This window comes from Felis catus, chromosome A1 (genome assembly GCF_018350175.1).
Source record: "Felis catus isolate Fca126 chromosome A1, F.catus_Fca126_mat1.0, whole genome shotgun sequence".
NCBI lineage: Eukaryota > Metazoa > Chordata > Mammalia > Carnivora > Felidae > Felis > Felis catus.
The window spans coordinates 27,534,025-27,554,324 of record NC_058368.1 but is presented as its reverse complement, the minus strand read 5'-3'; the positions used below and the strand labels follow the sequence as shown (position 1 = coordinate 27,554,324).

Below are 20,300 nucleotides of genomic sequence, written 5' to 3'. Positions count from 1 at the left end.
TGACCCTAAATCAGGAGGCAGATGCTTAACCAACTGAGCCACCCAGGTGCCTCTACACAGTGTCTTTTGATTTAATTGTTTAGTCCACTAACATTCAAAGTAACTATTGGTAGTTATGTACTTACTACCATTCTGTTATTTGTTTAAGGTTGTTTTTGTGTAGTCTTTGCTGTTCTTTCTTTTTCTCTCACCTCTCATGGTTTGCTGGCTTTCTTTGGTGATGTACTTGGATTTATTTCTCTTTATTTTTTTTCATGTTTATTACCGGTTTTTGACTTGTGGTTACCATTAGGTTTGTACATAACATCTTATGTATATAGCAGTCCATATTAAGTTGATGGTCATTTAAGTTTGAACCCATTCTTTACTCTTCCACCCCCCCACCCATGTCCAATGTTTTAGGTGTATGGTGTCCTACTTTAACACCTTTTTATTTTGTGAATTCCTTGACTGATTTTTACAGAAATATTTATTCTTAATGCTTTTGTGCTTCCTACTTTTCTTACTCCTACTTATGATCTTTTCTTCCCACTTAAAGAGTCTGCTTTAATAGTTATTGTAGGGCTGCTTTGTGGTCATGAATTCCTTTAAGCTTTTTTTTGCCTGGGAAACTTCTTATATCTACTTCTATTCTGAATAATAGCTTGGCTGGATAGAGTATTCTTGGCTGCAGGTTTTTTCCTTTCAGCTCTTTGACTATATCATGCCACTCCCTTCTGTCCTGTTGAAAACATCAGCTGATAGCCTTATGGGGTTTCTTTTGTATGTAACTGTTTTCTTTTCCACTGCTGCTTTTATAATTCTCTATTACTTTTTGTCGCTTTAATTACTATGTGCCTTGGTTGTGTGCCTCCTTGGGTTGATTTTGTTGGGGGCTCTTTATGCATCCTGGATCTGGATTTCTGTTTCCTTCCCTAGATTTGAGAAGTTTTCTGCTATTATTTCTTTAAATTAATTTTCTGCTCCTTTTTCTCTATGTTCTTCTACTGGGATCCCTGTAATGTGAATGTTATTACACTTGATGATGTCGCTGTGTTCTCTGTTTTCATCTTTTTATTATTTTTTTCTCTCTCTCCTTTTCATCTTGACTGTTTATCAATACTCTGTCCTACAGGTCACTGATCCATTCTGCTTCCTCTAATCCATTTAGTCCATTGAGTATATTTATAATTTCAGTTATTGAGTTCTTCATCTCCGGTTGGTTATTTTTTTTGTTTTCTGTCTCTGTTAACAGTCTCACTGAGGTCCTCCACTCTTTCCTCAAGTCCAGTGAGTGTCTTTATGACCATTACTTTAAATTCTCTGAAGGGCCTATAACTTATCTCTGTTTTGCTTATGCCTATTGTTGTGATTTTTGTCCTGTTCTTTCACGTTCTATGTTCTTACTTTGTCTGACTCTCCTGTATCTATTTCTCTGTGTTAGGAAAGTCAGCTATGTCTCCTGTTCTTAAGAGTAGTGGCCTTATGTATTTATCCAAGGGATACAGGTATGCTGTTTCGAAGGGGCACATGCACCCCAATGTTTATAGCAGCACTCTCAACAATAGCCAGTGTATGGAAAGAGCCCAAATGTCCATCGATAGATGAATGGATAAAGAAGATGTGGTATATATATACAATGGAGTATTACTTGGCAATCAAAAAAAATGAAATCTTGCCATTTGCAACTATATGGATGGAACTAGAGGGTATTATGCTAAGAGAAATTAGTCAGAGAAAGACAAATATCACATGATTTCACTCATGTGAGGACTTTAGGATATAAAAACAGATGAACATAAGGGAAGGGAAGCAAAAATAATAAAAAAACAGGGAGGGGGACAAAAACATAAGAGACTCTTAAAAATGGAGAACAAACAGAGGGTTACTGGAAGGGTTTTGGGAGGGGGGATGGGCTAAATGGGTAAGAGGCATTAAGGAATCTACTCCTGAAATCATTGTTGCACTATATGCTAACTAACTTGGATGTAAATTAAAAAAAAAAAAAAAAAGAGTAGTGGCCTTATGAAAAAGAGGCCATTTAGTGCCCTGAAGTGCGGTGTTCCCTCTTCACCAGAACCTGGTGCTTCAGGAGTATCTCTTGTATGTGTTGTCTGAGCCTCACTATCGTGGCTGAGCCACTTTTGCCTTCAGTCCAATCTGTAATGGCCCTTTTTGCCTGTTGTAAGCAGCATTTGGTCCCTGTGTTGTGAGTGGGCCAGTCTGGGGCTTCCTGGGGCTTCGGTTGAGTCAGACCAGGCATTGGCCAGAGATGCAGTAGTTGGAATCACGGGCCACTGTCCCTGAGAACCTTTTGTCGGTGGGTTTGGTCTCAGTCAGACCAGGTATCTGCCCTCCAGCCCATTGCTGGGGCCACAGTCAGACTAGTGCTTGTGGTTATCTTCTCTCTCTGGGGCAGGAGTCACTTCAGAGGAGTCCTCGCCCCTGTTGGGACTGCGAACACAGTGTCAGGCTTGTGGTAGCACTCTGGATGGGCTCTGGCCAAGTCTATATTGGAAGAGGCAGGTCGGCAGGAGAATGTGGGGGCGTGTGGCGTGAGCAAGGTTTGGACAGGTCTGCTGTTAAGAGGGGACCCCGATCCGCTTTAGAAAACTGCTGCGAGGTTGGAGCGGGCGGATCTGCAGGAGAGCACAGGGGTGGGGCGTGCGGTGTTGGCAAGTTTTGCTGGGTCTGCTGTAGGAGGAGACCTGGCCGGAGGAGTGGCGTCTACAGAAGTGGTCAAGGGCAGGGTGTGCTGTTCCCGAGTTAGGTGGAGAGTGTTGGCGCTGTGTTGCTTTCTGTCGTCGTCTAGGTATAGAGGCTGGGAGGTGGGGGAAGGAAATGGAGCCTGCCAGTTTTTTTTTTGTTTTTGTTTTTGGAGAAGTCGCCTAACAATCCCTGCCCCTCTAGCACAGGCTCCAGGATTCATAAATAATACCACAATCGTTTTCAAGTCGTTTTTATAACCTCCAAAGAAACCCTGTGCTCCTTAGCTATCCTCTTACAATCTCCCACCTTGCCTACCCCCAGGTACCACTAGTCTACTTTCTGCCTCTATAGATTTGCCTGTTCTGGACTTCTCATATAAGTGGAATCATACAATATGTGATTATATGGTTTTCACATACAATGTGTGGCTGGCTTATTTCACTTAGCACAATGTTTTCAAGATTTGCCCATGTTGTCCCATGTGTCAGTACTTTATTTCTTTTTCTCTTTGAATAATAGTTTGTAAACATACCACATTTTAATTATCGTACATCTATCGATCAGTGTTTGGGTTGTTTTAGGTTGTTCATGTATTGAGTTTTAAATTTCAGTTATTATATTTTTCAACTCCAGGATACTAATTTGATTTCCTTTTTAATGTTTTCTAGTTTTAGCTTTTATCTTGTTTCATGAACATATCAATCTATGATCTATACAATTTTTGGATTTTCTTGTTGCTCTGTTTTTATGGTCTGTTTCTCATTTTTTTCTCTCCAGTTTTATCTTATATACTTAGTAATATTTTTATTAAGCGTCAGATATTCTGTATGAAAAATGGTAGAGATGATTTGTGGCTTTGGATTATGCTGTCTTCCTTCAGAGAGGATTTATTTTGCTTCTGTAAGGCATTTAAGCCAGGGAACTGATCACCTTAATCCAATCACGTTGGATGTAAGTGTTTGTGAGCTATGGTCTATTTCTGGTTCACCCTTAAACCTTGGGCCTTTTAGGCTCCCAATCCTGAAAGCCTAGGGTGTTTACTGGAGTCCCTCCTTAGTCTTTTCCAAGTTTTGACTGCTAAAGCTCTACCCTTAGCCTCTTAGCTGACACTGTCACTTTCAACGTCAATAATAGCCATACCTGCACAAGTGACCCTAAATTTACATTAAATTTTTTTTTCTCCTCTTCCCTATCTTATCCCTGCAAGTTTCATTTTCTCAGTAGGTTTCATGTCTTTAAAAATATTTCTTTTAGTATATTTTATCCAGCATTTCTGCTTATTCTCAGGTAGGTTTTTTATTTTTAATTAGAGAGATGGGGGGGGGGCAGGTCAGGGGAGGGGCAGAGTGTGAGGGTGAGAGAGAATCTTAAGTAGGCTCCACGTTCGGCTCGGAGCCCAACTCAGGGCTTGATCCCACGACCCTGGGATCATGACCTGAGCCAAAATCAAGAGTCAGATTCTCAACCAACTGAGCTACCCGGGTGCCCCAAGTACAAGGTTTTTATAAACAGTTTAGTTAGCCAATTGTGGAAACAGAAGGCTACTCACAAACTTGTTAAGATTCTGTTCTCTCGAAGATTTGGTGAAGTAGGCATTCTTACACATGGCTGATTAGAGTGTAATTTAGTATATCTGTCTAAAAATTAGTGTGTCAGTTAACCCATGGCCTTAAAAAAATTATACCCTTGCCCAGCAATTTCAATTTTGTGAACAAATCAGAAAGAAATTATTAGAGATGTAGAAAAGAGTTTTGTATACAACAGTGTTCAGGACAACATTTAATAGAAAAATTTATTGTAAACTATTCAATGATAAGGACAGTAACTAAATTATGGTACATCTATAAGGTAGAATAGATAATGTGATGATTCAAAATCATGTTTTGGAAAGTATTTACTGATATGAGAAAATAAAAGGTAAATAAAGGAGAGGGATGCCTGGGTGGCTCAGTCAGTTAAGTGCCTGACTTATGTCTCAGGGCGTGATCTTAATGGTTTCTGGGTTCGAGTCCTGCATCAGGCTCTTTGCTGTCAGCACAGAGCCCTCTTTGGATCCTCTGTTTCTCTGTCTCTCTGCCCCTCCCTTGCTCATGATCTCCCTCTCTCTCTCTTAAAAATAAATAAACATTTTAAAAAAAGGTAAAGGAGGGGTGCCCGGTGGTTCAGTCTGTTAAGCGTCTGACTTCAACTCAGGTCACGGTCTCACAGTCCGTGAGTTCGAGCCCTTCGTTGGGCTCTGTGCTGTCAGTTCAGAGCCTGGTACTTGCTTGGGATTCTGTGTCTCCCTCTCTCTCTGCCCCTCCTCCACTCACGCTCTGTCTCTCTGTCTCAAAAAATGAATAAACATGGGGCGCCTGAGTGGCTCAGCCAGTTAAGCGTCCGACTACAGCTCAGGTCATGGTCTCGAGATCCGTGAGTTCCAGCCCCGCATGGGGCTCTGTGCTGACAGCTCAGAGCCTGGAGCCTGTTCCGGATTCTGTCTCCCTTTCTCTCTGCCCCTCACCTGCTCACACTCTGTCTCTGTCTCTCTCAAAAATAAATAAACATTAAAAAAAAAATTAAATAAAAAACATAAGTTTTTTAAATAAATTTTTAATAAGTTTTTAAGTAAGTTTTTAATAAGTTTTAAATAAATAAATAAAAATAAACTATTTAAAGTTTTAAGTACATTTTAAAATAAGTTTTTAAAGAAGTTTTTAAAATAAAAAACAAAAGAATAAATGTAAAAAAATTTATGAGAAGGTAAAGGAGAACACAGAATGTTACACTTTTCAAATAGCATGATTTTAATTTTTAAAAAAGGTATGTCTTCAGAGATAAAATAATAGAAAGATGAAAAGAAATTTTAAATGCACTTAACTCTGGGAAGATTAAGAGTTTTTTTGTTTAATGGATTTCCCCCCATGTTTATTGAGATATAACTGACAAGCAGCACAGGATACGTTTAAGGTGTTACAGCATAATGACTTGACTTTCATATATTGTGAATTGGTTACCACCGTAAATGTGGTTAATATCCATCATCTCATATAGATAGAAAAATAAAAAAAGGAAAAAAATGTTTCTTTTCTTGGTGATGACAATAACTTAAGATCTATGCTCTTAACTTCTTTCAAATATCCCATACAGCACTTTTAACTGTAGTCACCATGTACATTACATCTGAGGGTTGTATTTTATTTTTTCTTCTTTATATGTTTTTTTTTTGTGGTTTTCAAAAGTTTTTTTATGTTGAGTGTGTACTATTTCTATAATCAAGAAAAAGCGTCACGAAAGATCATCCTAAAGGTCGTCTTTAATCTAGCAGATTATATAAACTTTTCTTTAACACAAAGTCTCCAGCAAGCCGGAGATTCTTTACAGTTGTAAAGATTTGGTTCCTATATTTCACACGAAGGAATCAAGGCAAAGACACTTGGGATCCGTACAGGAGGTTGCTGGAGAGGTGACGCTGAGCATCTTCATGATGTTCCAGGGGACCATCAGCTTCCCGGCTCTGGTTGTCTTGTCAGTAGTTGATGCAGTTTTCAACCCTGGAAGCTTTGGTGGTCTTCGAGTTCTAGTGATTGAATCAGTTCTTTATCTTCAGAAGTAGAAACTATTTTTTGAGTCTTTTTCATCAGGAAAGGAATGTATCCTTTCTATTAGTTTAAATTTTTGTTTTGAAAGCATCTGAGTATTGTTAGGGGAATTCTCTTCTTGAAAGCTCTCATAGGAACTGATTTTTTCGGGTGCCTGGGTGACTTGGTTGAGTGTCTTGACTCTTGGTTTTGGCTCAGGTGCTGATCACGGTTCGTAAGTTCGGGCCCTGCGTGGAGCTCCAAGCTGACAGGGAGGAGCCTGCTTGGGATTCTTTCTCTCTCCCTCTTTCTCTGCCCCTCCCCTGATCTTGCTCTCTCTCTCAGAATAAATAACTTAAAAAAAAGAGAGAACCAATTGCCTCCCCTTTTATTTATAGAGTAAGTCATTGTCAGAGGATCTTATCTTCAGAGAGAAAGGCTGAAGAGGGACAATTCGTTACTTGACTGATTTACGGCACCTCCACAGGGGATGTTATATTTCAGATTCTTGAACTCCTCTTTAACCAGTTTCTCATATCTGATGTCTCAGTCCATTTGGGCTGCTGTAACAAAAATGTCATAGAACGGGTGGCTTGAACAAGAAATATTTATTTCTCACAGTCGTGGAGGGTGGAAAGTCGAAGATCAAATTGCTGACAGACACCGTGTCTGGTCACTTCCCGGTTCATAGATGGCTGTCTTCTTGCGTTAACCTCATGAGGCGGAAGGCGCAAGAGAACTGTCTGGGGTGTTTTTCTTAAGGGCACTAATCGCATTCACGAGGGCTCCATGTTCATGATCTGGGCACCTTCCAAAGGCCTAACCTTCAAACTGGGGGTTAGGATTTCAAAAGAGGAATTTGGGGCATGAACATTCAACTGGTACCATCTGGCTTCTGTTTTCTCTCAAATGTTGAGGAACTAACATTTTCTCTACCCTGTCACCTCTCTTTTTTTCTCTAGCTTAGTTTCAGAAAACCGTGGAACTTACTTTTTTCATTGCTTCAGATATGGAGGGTTTGGGGACTTTCCAAAGTTATTCACTGATCGTCTTGGCTAAAAATTTTCCTGGTATCCCCAGCACCCTGAATTCTGCCCTAATTAATGAAATGGTCTGTTTTCATATTTAAATTTGGCTTGTAAGGGTAGTCTACTACCCTGAATTCAGGGTACTACTACCCTGTCATTCAAAAGCATATTTCAATTTTATTTGAAAGCCTTTTTTTTTTTATGTGTATTCCCCCAAAGCACCTTAGCCGAAAATCAAATTTTAGTTTAGAGCTTTATACAGACCAATGTCCCTTTCTTGCTCCTGTATACCAATAAAATTGTGTATTTCATTTTAACCTCAATCTGCCTGTGTTTAAAATATAAAGCCAAGGTTAAGGGCTTTCACTGCTTGGCAACCCTACCTGGACATCTCAATTTCTAGATAAAATCCTCTGCAGAGACCTTTTTATTGGCTCCACGGCTCAATCCCACCATATATGCCAGCTTATCCTATTAATCCTTCGCTGTAAAAATACCAGAATCACTTACGAGCTAAAGTTTGTTTCAGCTCTTTAGTTTTTAATGAGCCTTTTTCATGTTCTTTCTATCAGCTCGGTTTCTGTGACTACCCCTTTCTCTCAATCCTTCTCCCACCAGCTTTGTCCCTGGGTGGGGGAGGGGAGTCTCAGAAGGCCGGACTGGCTACCTACTGCAGCCTGCTCTCTCCTGCTATGTGTTTCTGGGTATGTTTGGGAGGGAAAGGAGAGTGAGGCCTGCAAGGAAGGAGAGTGCTTCCTGGCCATTTCTGGTGGGTTTCCAGTGATCCTCCTTTGTTGTCAGAGGGTTTCCTGTCTTTTCCAGGGAGGAATAGCCTGGGAGGCCTTCTGCTGCTAGGTTGGAGATTGCGGGTTCTGTGTCTGGATGGCCTTCCTATTTTGAGTTGGGGGCGGGGCGAGCAAGATGTTGTTCCTCAAGTCCTGGATTCCCAAATCAGCTGGGCTCCTCCTTACCACATTTTGCAATCTTTTGGTGCCTGTTGCGCCATTTTTTAAAAATGTTGATTTATTTTTGAGAGAGAGAGCACACATGTGCGGACGAAATGGGGAAGGGCAGAGAGAAGGGGATAGAGGATTCGAAGCAGGCTCTGTGCTGACAGCAGAGAGCCCAGCACAGGGCTCGAACTCACAAACCATGAGATCGTGACCTGAGCTGAAGTTGGATGCTTAACCAATGGAGCCACCCAGGCGCCCCATCATTTTTGGCTTTTATACTTATACTTAGTAGGGGAGGCGTCGGGAGAATGGGTATACACCACCTTGTCTAAACTAGCTATTTTTAGCTGTATAAAAGGTTTTCTTTTATTAATACTTCTTATTTATAAAGTGACACCCTACATGCAGAGACCGTATGTGGTTTTCATGCCAGGAAAGCTCCAGGACTTGTTCTCTGTTCATATACAAAAAGCAGTGATTGGGTCGAAATGTTATAGAGCCCAGAAAATACTGCTTGGACCAGTTCTTTAACTGGTACCCAGGATGTCTTAGGACTGGGTTCCAGATTTCACACTCAGGCTGAGATTTAACACCATACTTATGAGCTGGAGAAAAATGCATAAGTCTGTTGGAATTAGGGCCTGTGGAACGAAAATGCCATGGTATTTTCTGCCTTTTCATGTTAAACAAGGTACAGGCCGATTGCTAGGTCAGGATCTTTATTCCTTGGAAGATTGCGCCTTACCTGGGTTTCTGTCTCCCAACACAAACTTGGCTGTGTCCAGAATTTTATTTACCAAAGCAAGGACCTCAAGTTAAGCCTGGACATCACAACCGCCGGGCTTCTAGAATGTGGGGATGGCACCTGGAGAGCGGGTAGAACAGAACTGATAGCACGAGGTATCTCCTGGGAAGGAACTTAAGTCACATCCACGGCTGGAGTTCAGACATAGGCATGTATTTTTCTTGATTCTTCTCTTTCCTTCACACTCCATATCCAACTCATCCACAAATCTTGTCAACATCACCTTCTAATAAATCCAAAACCTAGCAGCTTCTCGGTGTCTCCATTGCTGCCTCCCCAGCAAACCCCCGTCACCTCTTAGTTCGCTGGCCCACTAAGTTGCTCTCTCCCTTCTGGCTCCTCTCTGCCACAGCAATGAAAGTCCCATGGTGACTCCTCTGTTTAAATCCCTCCAACATTTTCCATCTCATTCAGAGCAAAACTCAAAGTTCTTCAGTGGCCCCCGCGGCCCCCCCATGATCTAGCCCCTGATACTTCACTGACCTCATTTTCTTCTTTCCTCCTTGCTCATTCCTCTCCAGCAATGTCAGTCCTCAGATTATACCAAGCACTCTCCCACCTCAGCCCCCGCACACTTAGAATCTCTTCTGCCTCACCTATCTGCATGGCTCACCTTTAACTGCTCAAATGGCTCCCCTGTCAGGCCATTGCTGGCCACTGTGTATAAAATGCTCTCTCCACTCCTGGGTTGCCCTTAATCCCCTTACTCTCCTTTATTTTTCTTTGTAACACTTGGCATCACTTGACGTAGCTGTGTATTAGTTCGTCTCTTTACTCCTCATGAAAATGCAAGGTCTATGAGAGATAAGACTTTGATGTGTTTCCTCTGTATCATCAGAACCTAGAAGAGAGCTCAGCAGGTGATAGGCACTCACTGTTTAATGAATAGAAATTACCCATATATCTCTTCAACATGGAATTGGGAAGTCTCCTACAAGAGCTCATTATAAATAAGGCCTGCAGAGTGTTAACCAGTAGCTAAGAAGGATAATTTCAAAGATTGAGTAATGACTACCGTTGGGCCCAATGCCCATTGGGTACATCTCTGACCCTTGGAAATCAGAAAGACACATTTTCCCGAACTATAAATTTTGGGTGCCCAAGAACACTGCTGTGGGGCTACTGAATAGAGAGAACTGTTTCTCCCCTTTCGCCATGTATTAGTTTCATTTCTTTGCAACACATTACTAAAATTTAGCAGCTTAAATCAACACTCACTTATAATCTCAAGAGTTCTGTAGGTCCGAAGTCCGGGCAGGTGTTGGCCAGTCTGGGCTCTTACCTGGAGGCTCCAGAGAAGAATCTGTTTCCAAGTCCATTCAGGCTGTTGACAGAATCAAGTTCCTTGTGGTTGAAGGACTGATGTCCTGGTGTTCTTTCTGGCTGTTAGCCAGGGCCACCTTTCGTCTCTAGAGGGCACCTGCCTTTCTCCCCATGTTGTCCCTCCGTCTGCAAGCCAGCAATGGTATGTCAAATCCTCTGGTGCCTCATCTTTCTCTGACTTCTCCCTGTGCCATGAGCTGGAGAAAATGGTCTGCTTTTAAAGGGTTCATTAGGTTAAATGAGGCCCGCCTGGATAATTTTTCCTTTGCCTTGTAAGGTAACAATCACACGAGTGACGTCTCCTCACCGTCTCCAGATTCCACACACGCTCAAAAGGGAAGGGACATAAAGGTGATGGTCATGGGGGATCATTCTTAAAATTCTACCTAATATGCTTATTTCACTGCACATCGCAGCACAGCTCAGTACTAAGAAGTGTTACCTGATAGAGTAGCAACGGTACCCACTGCACCCGTGAGACAAATAGCGGGACTGGTGGGGACTGCTTCGTCCTAACGAATTCTGGAGGGAAATGGGATACTTCTGGCAGTGGCAGTATCCCTAAAGCCTGGCAGACCAATGTCACTGGCAGAAACAGACCTACCCTGTGGAGACTGGAAATGCGAAGAATTTCCAAAGGGCAAGTGATCCTGCAGTGACAGATGGGGCCACAAACTAATAAAATATGGGTTATTATTGTTTGGGTGACCATGTGTGTGTGCAGAGGATAGTGGTGATTGGGAAAATGTCCCCCTGGTCAGAGTAGATGGTAGCAACCTATCTGACGAGGTCTTGAAGATCTGATGCATGATCTTCTGATCTTCTATGACCTTTCAATTTCAAGATCATAACCTAGTAAAGTAGCTAAGCCAGAACTCACCTGCAGGCTGTCTAGTTCAAAAGCTCGTGAGTCCTCTTAAGCCCTCTGCCAGGGTAGGGAAATGTGTGTCACATTTGCTGTGACTCACTACTCCCAAGTCCTGTCATTGGCTGACCAAGTAGACCTGCCTGCTGAGACCGGAATAGTCTCAGAATCATCAAGAGTCTGCTCCCGACCACCACTGCCGATTAAACAGAGTTGAAATGCAGAGCAGAACTCATCTCTGGACTACACTGCACCTCAAATTCCAGCCATCTCAGAAACAGAAAGATTTCTGCCTATTTCTTACTCTGACGGCCAAATTGCATATTGTAAGTGTTAAAGGAACACCTCATCTCCCTCTATTGTGTGCCATTAGTTGAATCTGACTAGAGAAAGGAAAGTGAAGAGAATTGAAATACTTTTTTATCTTTTTATGTTTTAAGGGCTATTACTCAAACTTCTATGAATTCCAGGATTCTCCTCTCCTAACATTCCCCTTTTCTAATGAATAAGAAAGGAATTAAAATGATTAAATGGCAGGAGTATAGACCCAAAAAAGGATGTAATAAAGCCATTTGTGCTATTTAACCTTCTTAGAAGGAATGGCGATGTGAACATTCCCACAGAGCAGGAGGGCAGCCTTGGGAGAACTGTCAGAAAGCTCAGGCTAATGGAAGACACTGGGAGCTATGGAATCTGTTGCCAGTGGAAGCAGAAGGGCCTATTGGGTAGTGCAGCAGCTCTCTTTGGAGCCGGGAAGTACAGAGGGCTGCTGGAGTCTCGTGTAGTCCTGTGGCTTGGAACTCAGGAGTTAACTTCTTTATGTTGGCATCTCTAGAATGGATCTATGCATTGTAGCCAGCTCACGCACTAGAGATAAGGTATTTCTTTCCCGTATTTCTAGATTTTTGACAACTGAGACCAAGAGCAAAACCATGACCCGGTCTAAAGGACAGTAGACAGAGGTTACCCTTCACTTGGCCTTCCAGACCCCAACGACTTAACCCCTCCATCGTCCTCCCCATTGCTTCTCATGATTGGCGTGGGAGCCAGCTGGCCACAATGCTTTCCACGTGGCTGTTCTGTCATCCTGGTCTCTTTCCTAACGCTCTGTCTTGCTGACCTCTCTTCTATTCTCATATCTCAGATACCTCAGTTACGCATGCCTGCCTAGAGTCCTGTACTGGGGCTCAGTTACGCTTGTGGTTACCATGTAGTACTGCTTACTAAATCATTACGTAACCATGTCATTCTTTGTATAATGGGATTGGAAATTCCTGGAGGGCAGGATTTACCTCTTTCTTCATCACTGCTCTATCTGTAGAGTCTGACTCAGTCTTTAATACTCAGGCAGGGACTTAGTAAATATGTGTTGAATGAATGCTTGGAAGAACCAAAGAAAAAAAAGAGGACATGACCTTTGGGGCACTAGCTGTGACAACAGCATGCAGCAGGTGGGTTTTATTTTTAGCACACCTCCCTTTCTCAGTGTCTGTCTTCCTGCAGACATCAATGAATTCTGGACTCAGATGCATAAGGCTTAGCTCTCAGTTGGCTGTTAGGTATTTCCTCAGTTAAGGAACCAGACTGACGGTGACCAGGGTTATTTTAAGGTGTTTTTGGAGAATCTTAAACCAAAAATGTTTCTTTTTTCTTTTTTTTTTTTTTTTTAAATTTTTTTTTTTTTTTTCAACGTTTATTTATTTTTGGGACAGAGAGAGACAGAGCATGAACGGGGGAGGGGCAGAGAGAGAGGGAGACACAGAATCGGAAACAGGCTCCAGGCCCTGAGCCATCAGCCCAGAGCCTGACACGGGGCTCGAACTCACGGACCGCGAGATCGTGACCTGGCTGAAGTCGGACGCTTAACCGACTGCGCCACCCAGGCGCCCCTCTTTTTTCTTTTAATGTTTATTTATTATTGAGAGACAGAGACAAAGCATGAGCGGGGGCGTGAGGTCGGGGGGGGTTGGGCAAAGAGAGGGTGAGACACAGAATCTGACGCAGATTCCAGGCTCCGAGCTGTCGGCACAGAGCCCAACGCGGGGCTCAAACCCACAAACTGTGAGATCTTGACCTGAGCCAAAGTCGGACACTTAGCCAACTGATCCACCCGGGCACCCCAGAACCAAAAATGTTTCCAAGATTCTTGAATCCCAGACTGCCAAAGGAATCTCCAAAATCAGTCCACATAGCAGATGGGGTAGGTGAGAGAGATTTTTGTGTGCGTGTGTGTGGTGGTGTTAGTGGAAGGAGTTGGATCAGATCAGCTGTTTCTGTTTCTAACAGAAAACCATGATACTCAAAAATGCTTGATGAGACATCTGGCACTTTTATTAAGCCTCCGGCAACTATCCATCTCAGTAATATGTGCCTTACAGGCAAGGGTTCTGTTTGTTGGTTGATTGGTGAGGGCTTGGGGGAGGTGGTCGGGTGGTTAGCTTCGTTCTGGTCAAGGCTCGACTTTTCAGTTGCCTGACGAAGTTATGAGACCTCCAGTACCTTGCCTGAAATGGGTCTTTCTGGTCAGAATGAATCATGTGTGCCTTGGTGCTCTCATAGTGGTTGGTAGACATTTTATTTTAGTCTCTGTTCTCCCCAGCAGTAGGCCACTTAGGACGGGGAGCTGGTCATCCAGATTTGTTTCGAAGCTTCAACCACAGTGCATCACAAGTCAGCCCTCAAGACAGGTGTGCTGATGTAAACCAAATGGAATGTATTAAAGAAGCTACGTGGCTTGGTTTCTCCATCACTACTAAGCATTGAATGGCCGTGGAGAAACAAATATCAAACATCTGGCCCCCTTTCTCTCTCTCTTTGTGTCTCACTCTTTCTTGTGAGTGTCCCCTTATCTTCCCTTCCCTCCCTTCTCTGCCTGTCCTCCTCTTCCCTTTTTTCATCCTTCCCTCTCCGTTTCATGGTCTCTGTCTCAGTCTCTATTTCTCTCTGCATGACTCTCTTACCCCTGTTTGTCTCTCTGCTTCCTCCCTTCTCTCTGCCACGTAAAAGGTTTGTAGGTTGTTGACTGCACAAGGACACCTTGAGGAGAGGAGAGATGAGGGCAGAAATATATTGTACGCCCTGCTTGCCCAGGCACAAGCGCTGGCATGGGTCTTTGTCAGCCCAGAGGACGCATCTTGTTTTAATTTACACAAAAGCGTTGTGTGTGTGTGTGTGTGGGGGGGGCGCTAACAGCAGCTCTCTCCTTCCTTAGAATATTCCCAGGGGAAGCAGTCATTTTGTATTTTTCTCTTGATCAGGCTTCCCCTGAATCTCAACAGGAACGTACGTGGCCCTCTTTCTCCCGCCTGCTGACCAAATCTGGGCAGGTTGGAATTGCATTTGTATCAGAAACATACCACAAGACAGTGTTCCTGCGCTATTTCAGTGTTTTCATCTTTTTTTCTGCTGATCCTTTATTTTTGTTGGGACTCGAGTCGAAGAGCCAACCTTTCAATAATTTGCTTTAGACGTTTAACTCTAATTTTCTCTTCTCAGTTGGTGGTACAGCTAAACCCTTTTGTGCTTATGTTGGTTCATTGGCAATGGCAGCGTTTCTTGAACAGCGGAGTTTGTTCCATAATCTCTGACCGGGGACTTAGTTCAAGCTCTGCGAATGCTCTTGAGATTGAGATCCCTTTCTAACTTTTTTTTTAAAGCTGTATTTATTATTATTATTTTAATATGAAATTTATGGGCATATTGGTTTCCATACAACGCCCAGTGCTCAACCCAACAGGTGCCCTCCTCCATGCCCATCGCCCACCTCTAACTTTTCTTTGTATCTGTAGTACTCGGCACATTGCTTAGCACGTGGTAGGAATTCAAGACTACTGAATGCCTGAATAAAGAAGTGCACGGTAAATCCTCCTCTAACTGCACGCTGCCTAGGAGATTCGCTAGCGCTAAAGATATCTGTTATAAATCCACATCAAGGTGGGTACACTGACCCTCACATTTAGTTCACCTGGCTGCAGTGAGATGATACCCGCTTAGGTGCCTGTGCGATGCAGGCAACAGGAGGTTCAGTGTGCAGGCATACTGAGGTGAAGTCAGTTAAGGAACACCAAGTACACGGGGAAAGCCGGGGAGACTGGAAACCAGCTCATTAGCCATGGAGCCAGGCTTCATGCAAGGTCACTCAGCTAGGAGAGCAGGAGAGATTGTTCCTTGATCTGCTCCATCACTGGGATGACAGCAGTTGTGGTCCGCCTCTGCTGTTCCCATTGACTGACTTCTTGTGCCCCACCAGCTTCACAGCTTCTGCTTGGTGCCTGGTCTGGGAGTATCTCTTGGCTTCTGGAGTCCTTCCTTTCCGATGGCTCTCTCTGTAGATCCCACTGTCCAGCCTTTCAAGAAGGGCTCTGACTGGACTGGCTGGCTACCTCCAGCAGAGGCCCCAGCACGGCATGTAGAACCTTTGTACTGGGCCGTATCAGGGCCAGTGTCCCGCGTATGGCGAGCCCCTCAGATGGGGACTATGGCGGGGGGTGGTATTTGAGGCTTCAGAGTACGTGGTCTACATGCCTTCTGTCTCTTGAGCATCAAACCAGAATGTTTCTTAAGGTTACAGTCATAAACTATTCAACACTGGCCTTGTGTGTCAGGAAAGGACAGCAGAACAGGTCAACCAGCAGAGGGAACATCATGGAAGCTCTCAGCAGGTCGGCACTTGTAAGACCTAGCTTTCCTTCGTTTACAGTCACTTTTACTGGGATGTGATTTCTCTTTATGGCATTGGCTCACAGTGCCTGACAAAAGGTGCTAGAGGTGCCTCAAAAGTGCCAAGGGAGAGTACCACACTGGAGTCTTTTACTGAAATTGGAGCCTCCTTCAAGAAAATAGCTCAGAAAACAGAATTGGGCCATTTGGGATTGGCAGAAATCCTTTGATGTTATGAAAGAAGGACATCGTAAAACTCAGTTGAAGCCTGGGAGGACTGGCTAAAGATTGTGTGAAATTGGAAGAAATGATGGTTGGAACTTGTCAAACCTCGGGGGATTTGATGGGAACAGTCCCCATCTCTTTAACCATTATGCTGTAATGACTGTGTACATTACCAATTCACTTGGTGCTCCCATCTGGGGGAATGCATTCTCTCAACCCCTGCCCCACGCTATTTCCCAAGAAATGAACACAAGACAATAACCAGGAGAAGGGCCCTGATCTCTCTCACATCCCCACACAACTGGCAGTCACTGGCATTTTCTCCGCCAACGTGAGGAATAAACGGGGCTGCATCTGCTCTCTTGTTCCACAGTGGGTGTCGCCATGAGTCCAAATACTGTTTCCCTTTTGGAGACTCGGCAGCTAGCCCAAGCCTCTCGCCTGAGATTGGGTAGGGGAATTAGGGAGAAGCTGCCCGGGTCATTGTCCTTGTCCCCCTTGATCTCTCCTTTTAAGTGGCAGACTCAGTCACGGGTGCCATCAATCTAGCACATTTCATAAACAATAAATTCATTTGAAAAACCTGCCACTGAGTAGCCATCTGTCTCCATTTTTGTCAATCTGCTGTTATAACAATGCTACTGTACTGTGAGGCCGTCTTTCACTAAAGACTCGTTGATCTGAAGGTGAACATGTGAAACATGGAGACAAGAGCTATGGGCCGACTGACAGCATATCCACCCACTGGCCTTTTATCACTGGAGCCTGGAATTTAAATCCTGCTTTTGACCGAAGGTGATGACATTGATGGTTTCTATATTTCACTGTGCTTGATTTATATTTCTTTAAGATTACAAAGTGTTCCAGCATCCTGATTTATGACTTATTAGGTAGGAAGAAGACAGACAAAGGTTATTAGCCATTTGAGTATTGCTGGTGGATAAACTGAGGCACAGAGTACTTCAGTGCCCTAAGTCAGATGGCAAAGGAAGAGAAATGGGAATGTATTTTGGGATTACAATCTCTCTCTTGAACAACGGAGTCATCTCCCTTTATCTGTTTGGGTTTTTTTTTTTTTCTTGTACCACTTAAGCATTTCACAAAACCACTACACATGGACATTTTGCTCTCCAGAGGCCAGTCTGAACATAGCAGAGAGCATTGGAACTAGCTCCAAACTGAATTGGAAGAAGAAGCTGACACCTGGATCCCAAGCCAGTTTTTAATACATAACATCCTACAATGTATTTTTGCAGCACTCAGGACCTCTCTCCACCAATCATTTTTATTAGGGGAAAAACATATTAAACAAAACCAAGAAAACCTCAACAACATAAAATCTCTGAAACCAAGCCAGGGATGCAGACAGCACGAGAAGGGATTGTAGGCAGTAGAAATCCCTCTTGCAAAGAAAGCTTGTTAGCTTGTGCTCAGGCCCCACATGCTTGTCTCTAGATGGAACATTTGCAAGAGCTCAGCGCGTATGTTCATGTGCTTACCATCAATGAACACCCTTAAAAGCCATTCGGGATGAGAGAAGAGGAATTTTAGATGGGAAGCAGGTTTCCAGAGCTCTTTAAAACCACATTATTTCCATGACTGTGCCACACCTTATCTGTTAACACGGAGACTTATCTAAAACAAGTCGGATCTAATTCGCAAGCATGTATTTCAAGGAAGGAAGCCATATTGGTTGGCTTATTCCTGCAGTGTCATGGGCTGCCCCTACCCAGGGGTATCGTTCCCCTCTGCCTCCCTTCTCTGAATGTGCTTGGCTTTCGACACTTTCCTTCTAGTCTCTGTGCTAATCCACTTTGTGCCTTTCCCACTACTTTGTTCTTGTTTTTGATGCACTGAGCGCCGTGCCTCCTTCCTGCTGGACTTGAAAGGGCCAGCTTCCCTTTGATCACTCAGTGGATGCTAAGAACAATACTTCTGCCTTACTCTTGTTTCTTGGGGTGATGGTTAATTTTAAGGGTCAACTCGAATAGGTTGTTGTGCCCTGTCTAGTGCTCTGGAGTTTGGTGAAACACTAGTCTCGGTATTGCCGTGAAGGTATTATTTAGACGTATTAATGTTTAAATCAGATTTTCAGGAAAAGCATATTATTCTCCATCCAATCTAAGGGAATCAAGGGTAAAGATAGCTTTCCCAAAGAAGAAGAAATTTGCATCAAGACAGCCACATAGAAATTCTGCCTGAGTTTCCAGCCCGCTGGCCTGCTCTGCAGTTTTCAGTGGCAAGATGGCGACATCACCCTGAATTACTTGCCCATTGACCTGCCCTACAAATTTTGAATTTGCTAGCCTCCGTAATTACATGGCCTTCTTCTCTTTCTCTCTCCATGTATGTGTCTCCTTTGTATTTGTTCTGTTACTTTGGAGAGCTCTGGGCCACTAGAGGTGCTTGGTTAATACCAAACTCTCTCATTTCTTTCAAAGAACCAGCAGGTGAGCAAAGCATTCCGGAACTTGTCCAGTCCTGCCTTGGAGTAGCGGAGTGATCGTGGTCAAGCTACAAACATCTCTGTGCATCTGTTTACTCAGCCTTTAAATAGGGATAAGGAGCCTTTCCCCATCACCTAGAGAGGGGTCCACACAGTGTTGTCCTGAGTTTCTGTCATAAGTTAAAGGGAAACTTTGACAATGTCCAGAGCCCTTGAGGTCCTACAGATGAAGGAGGAGGAAGTCCTGAAATTTCTTGCAGCAGGAAGCCTGCTCAGATGGCACCAACCTTGACTTCCAGATATCTACAAAAGGATATCTGCATATGGCATCTGCACCATAAATCTGAAGACAGCCTGGGAGAAGCTCTGCGGGCAGCTCGTGCCATTGTTGCCATTGAAAACCCGATGTCGTGTCACATCCTCCAGGAGTACTGGCCAGTGGGTTGTACTCAAGTTGGCCGCTGCCCCTGGAGCCACTCCTGTTGCTGGCCGCTTCACTCCTGGAACCTTCCATAACCAGATCCAGGCAGCTTTCTGGAGCCGAGACTTCTGGTGGTTACCGCTCCCAGCGCAATCCTAGTATGTACTGTTCAGCTGGTGGCAATAAAAGGTTAGGGGTCATACTGCTTTTTCCGGAGACAGGAGACTCAAATGTAGTTTAGATAATGCCCGCAAGACAAAGTATTTCATCGAATGCCTCGTGTGGTGCTGTGGGTGCTGCTGTACCCAAACCAGACATTAGATCATAGAGTTGGAAGTGATTTTGAGACCAGTTCACCTTATTGCCTCAGCACGAGGGTGAGGTAAAGCCAAGATGGATTCCATGACAGTAAAATAGCTTTCCTGACAAAGTGACCTTGTTTCCGCTGTTCCGTTGGTGCTTTCTGTGTGGTCTCCTATTGCTCGAAGTTTTATCTCCTTAGTTAGAGAGCAAGGTTAGAGCATCCCAGGGCTCTAGGTTCTCCCTTTTTTGGGCCTCCTGCCAGTCCTAACAAAGGGCAAGCCCTCAGGAAAGAAATGTTTAATAAAGGAAAGTCACCACCTAGCTTAACGTAGTCCAACAGGCTGACAACCTAAAAAAAAAAATTAGGACAGGAAGAAGAAAACCATCCTCAGTGATGAATGTTCTAAAATTAGTGTCTGCAGCACAGGTATTGTATTTCCTCAGAATATTAATATGCCCTCACTGGAATACATCATCGAGACTTCACTGGAAAATTAGAAAGGGCAAGGGAAGAGTTTCAGGCTGGAAGGATATTTTGAATATCTTAAGTGATTGAAATAAACAGATGAAAAAATGAATCTGTTATGTTCAGGACCAGATTAATGACAAGGCAGTAAGTTTTAGGTCATTTTTATGGTGGCAGATGGGAATGCCTCAGAGGATTCTTACGTCCCAATGAGCTGTTCATCAAAATATTTTCCAGATTCTTGGAGTTACAAGGGAGCAGAAAGAATGGTGTTTCCAATATACTCTATTAAGAAGGTGGTGACCCGCTCAAGATCATGTAGTGGCAAAGCCAGGACTAAAGCGAACATTCTTCGAGTACTAGACTATCGTCATGCGCTGCCTCCCCTGCCCTTTGTCACGGTGTCTGACATTCCACCATTGACGGTAGGGAGATAAAAAGATGATGGGTGTGCAGGCAGATGTGGATATGCATCCCAGCTTTGCCATTCTCTTTCTGTGGGTCTTGCTGAACTCTTCTTGTTTCTCTTTTCTCGTCTAGGAGTAGAGAAAATAACTA

General features: G+C 43.6%; 1 protein-coding gene across 13 annotated transcripts in view; it reads right to left on the bottom strand.

The window, feature by feature from the left end:
• Nucleotides 1–19,890: 19,890 nt before the first annotated feature.
• The window catches only part of ENOX1 (ecto-NOX disulfide-thiol exchanger 1), a 579,959-nt gene continuing 579,549 nt past the window's right edge, over nt 19,891–20,300 (bottom strand). For all 13 annotated transcript variants that reach the window (XM_023251799.2, XM_023251828.2, XM_023251820.2 and 10 more), the window contains one exon: nt 19,891–20,278. In XM_023251799.2, the coding sequence (XP_023107567.1) occupies nt 20,102–20,278 (177 nt within the window). In that variant the 3' untranslated portion in view covers nt 19,891–20,101. The remainder of the gene's footprint in view (nt 20,279–20,300) is intronic.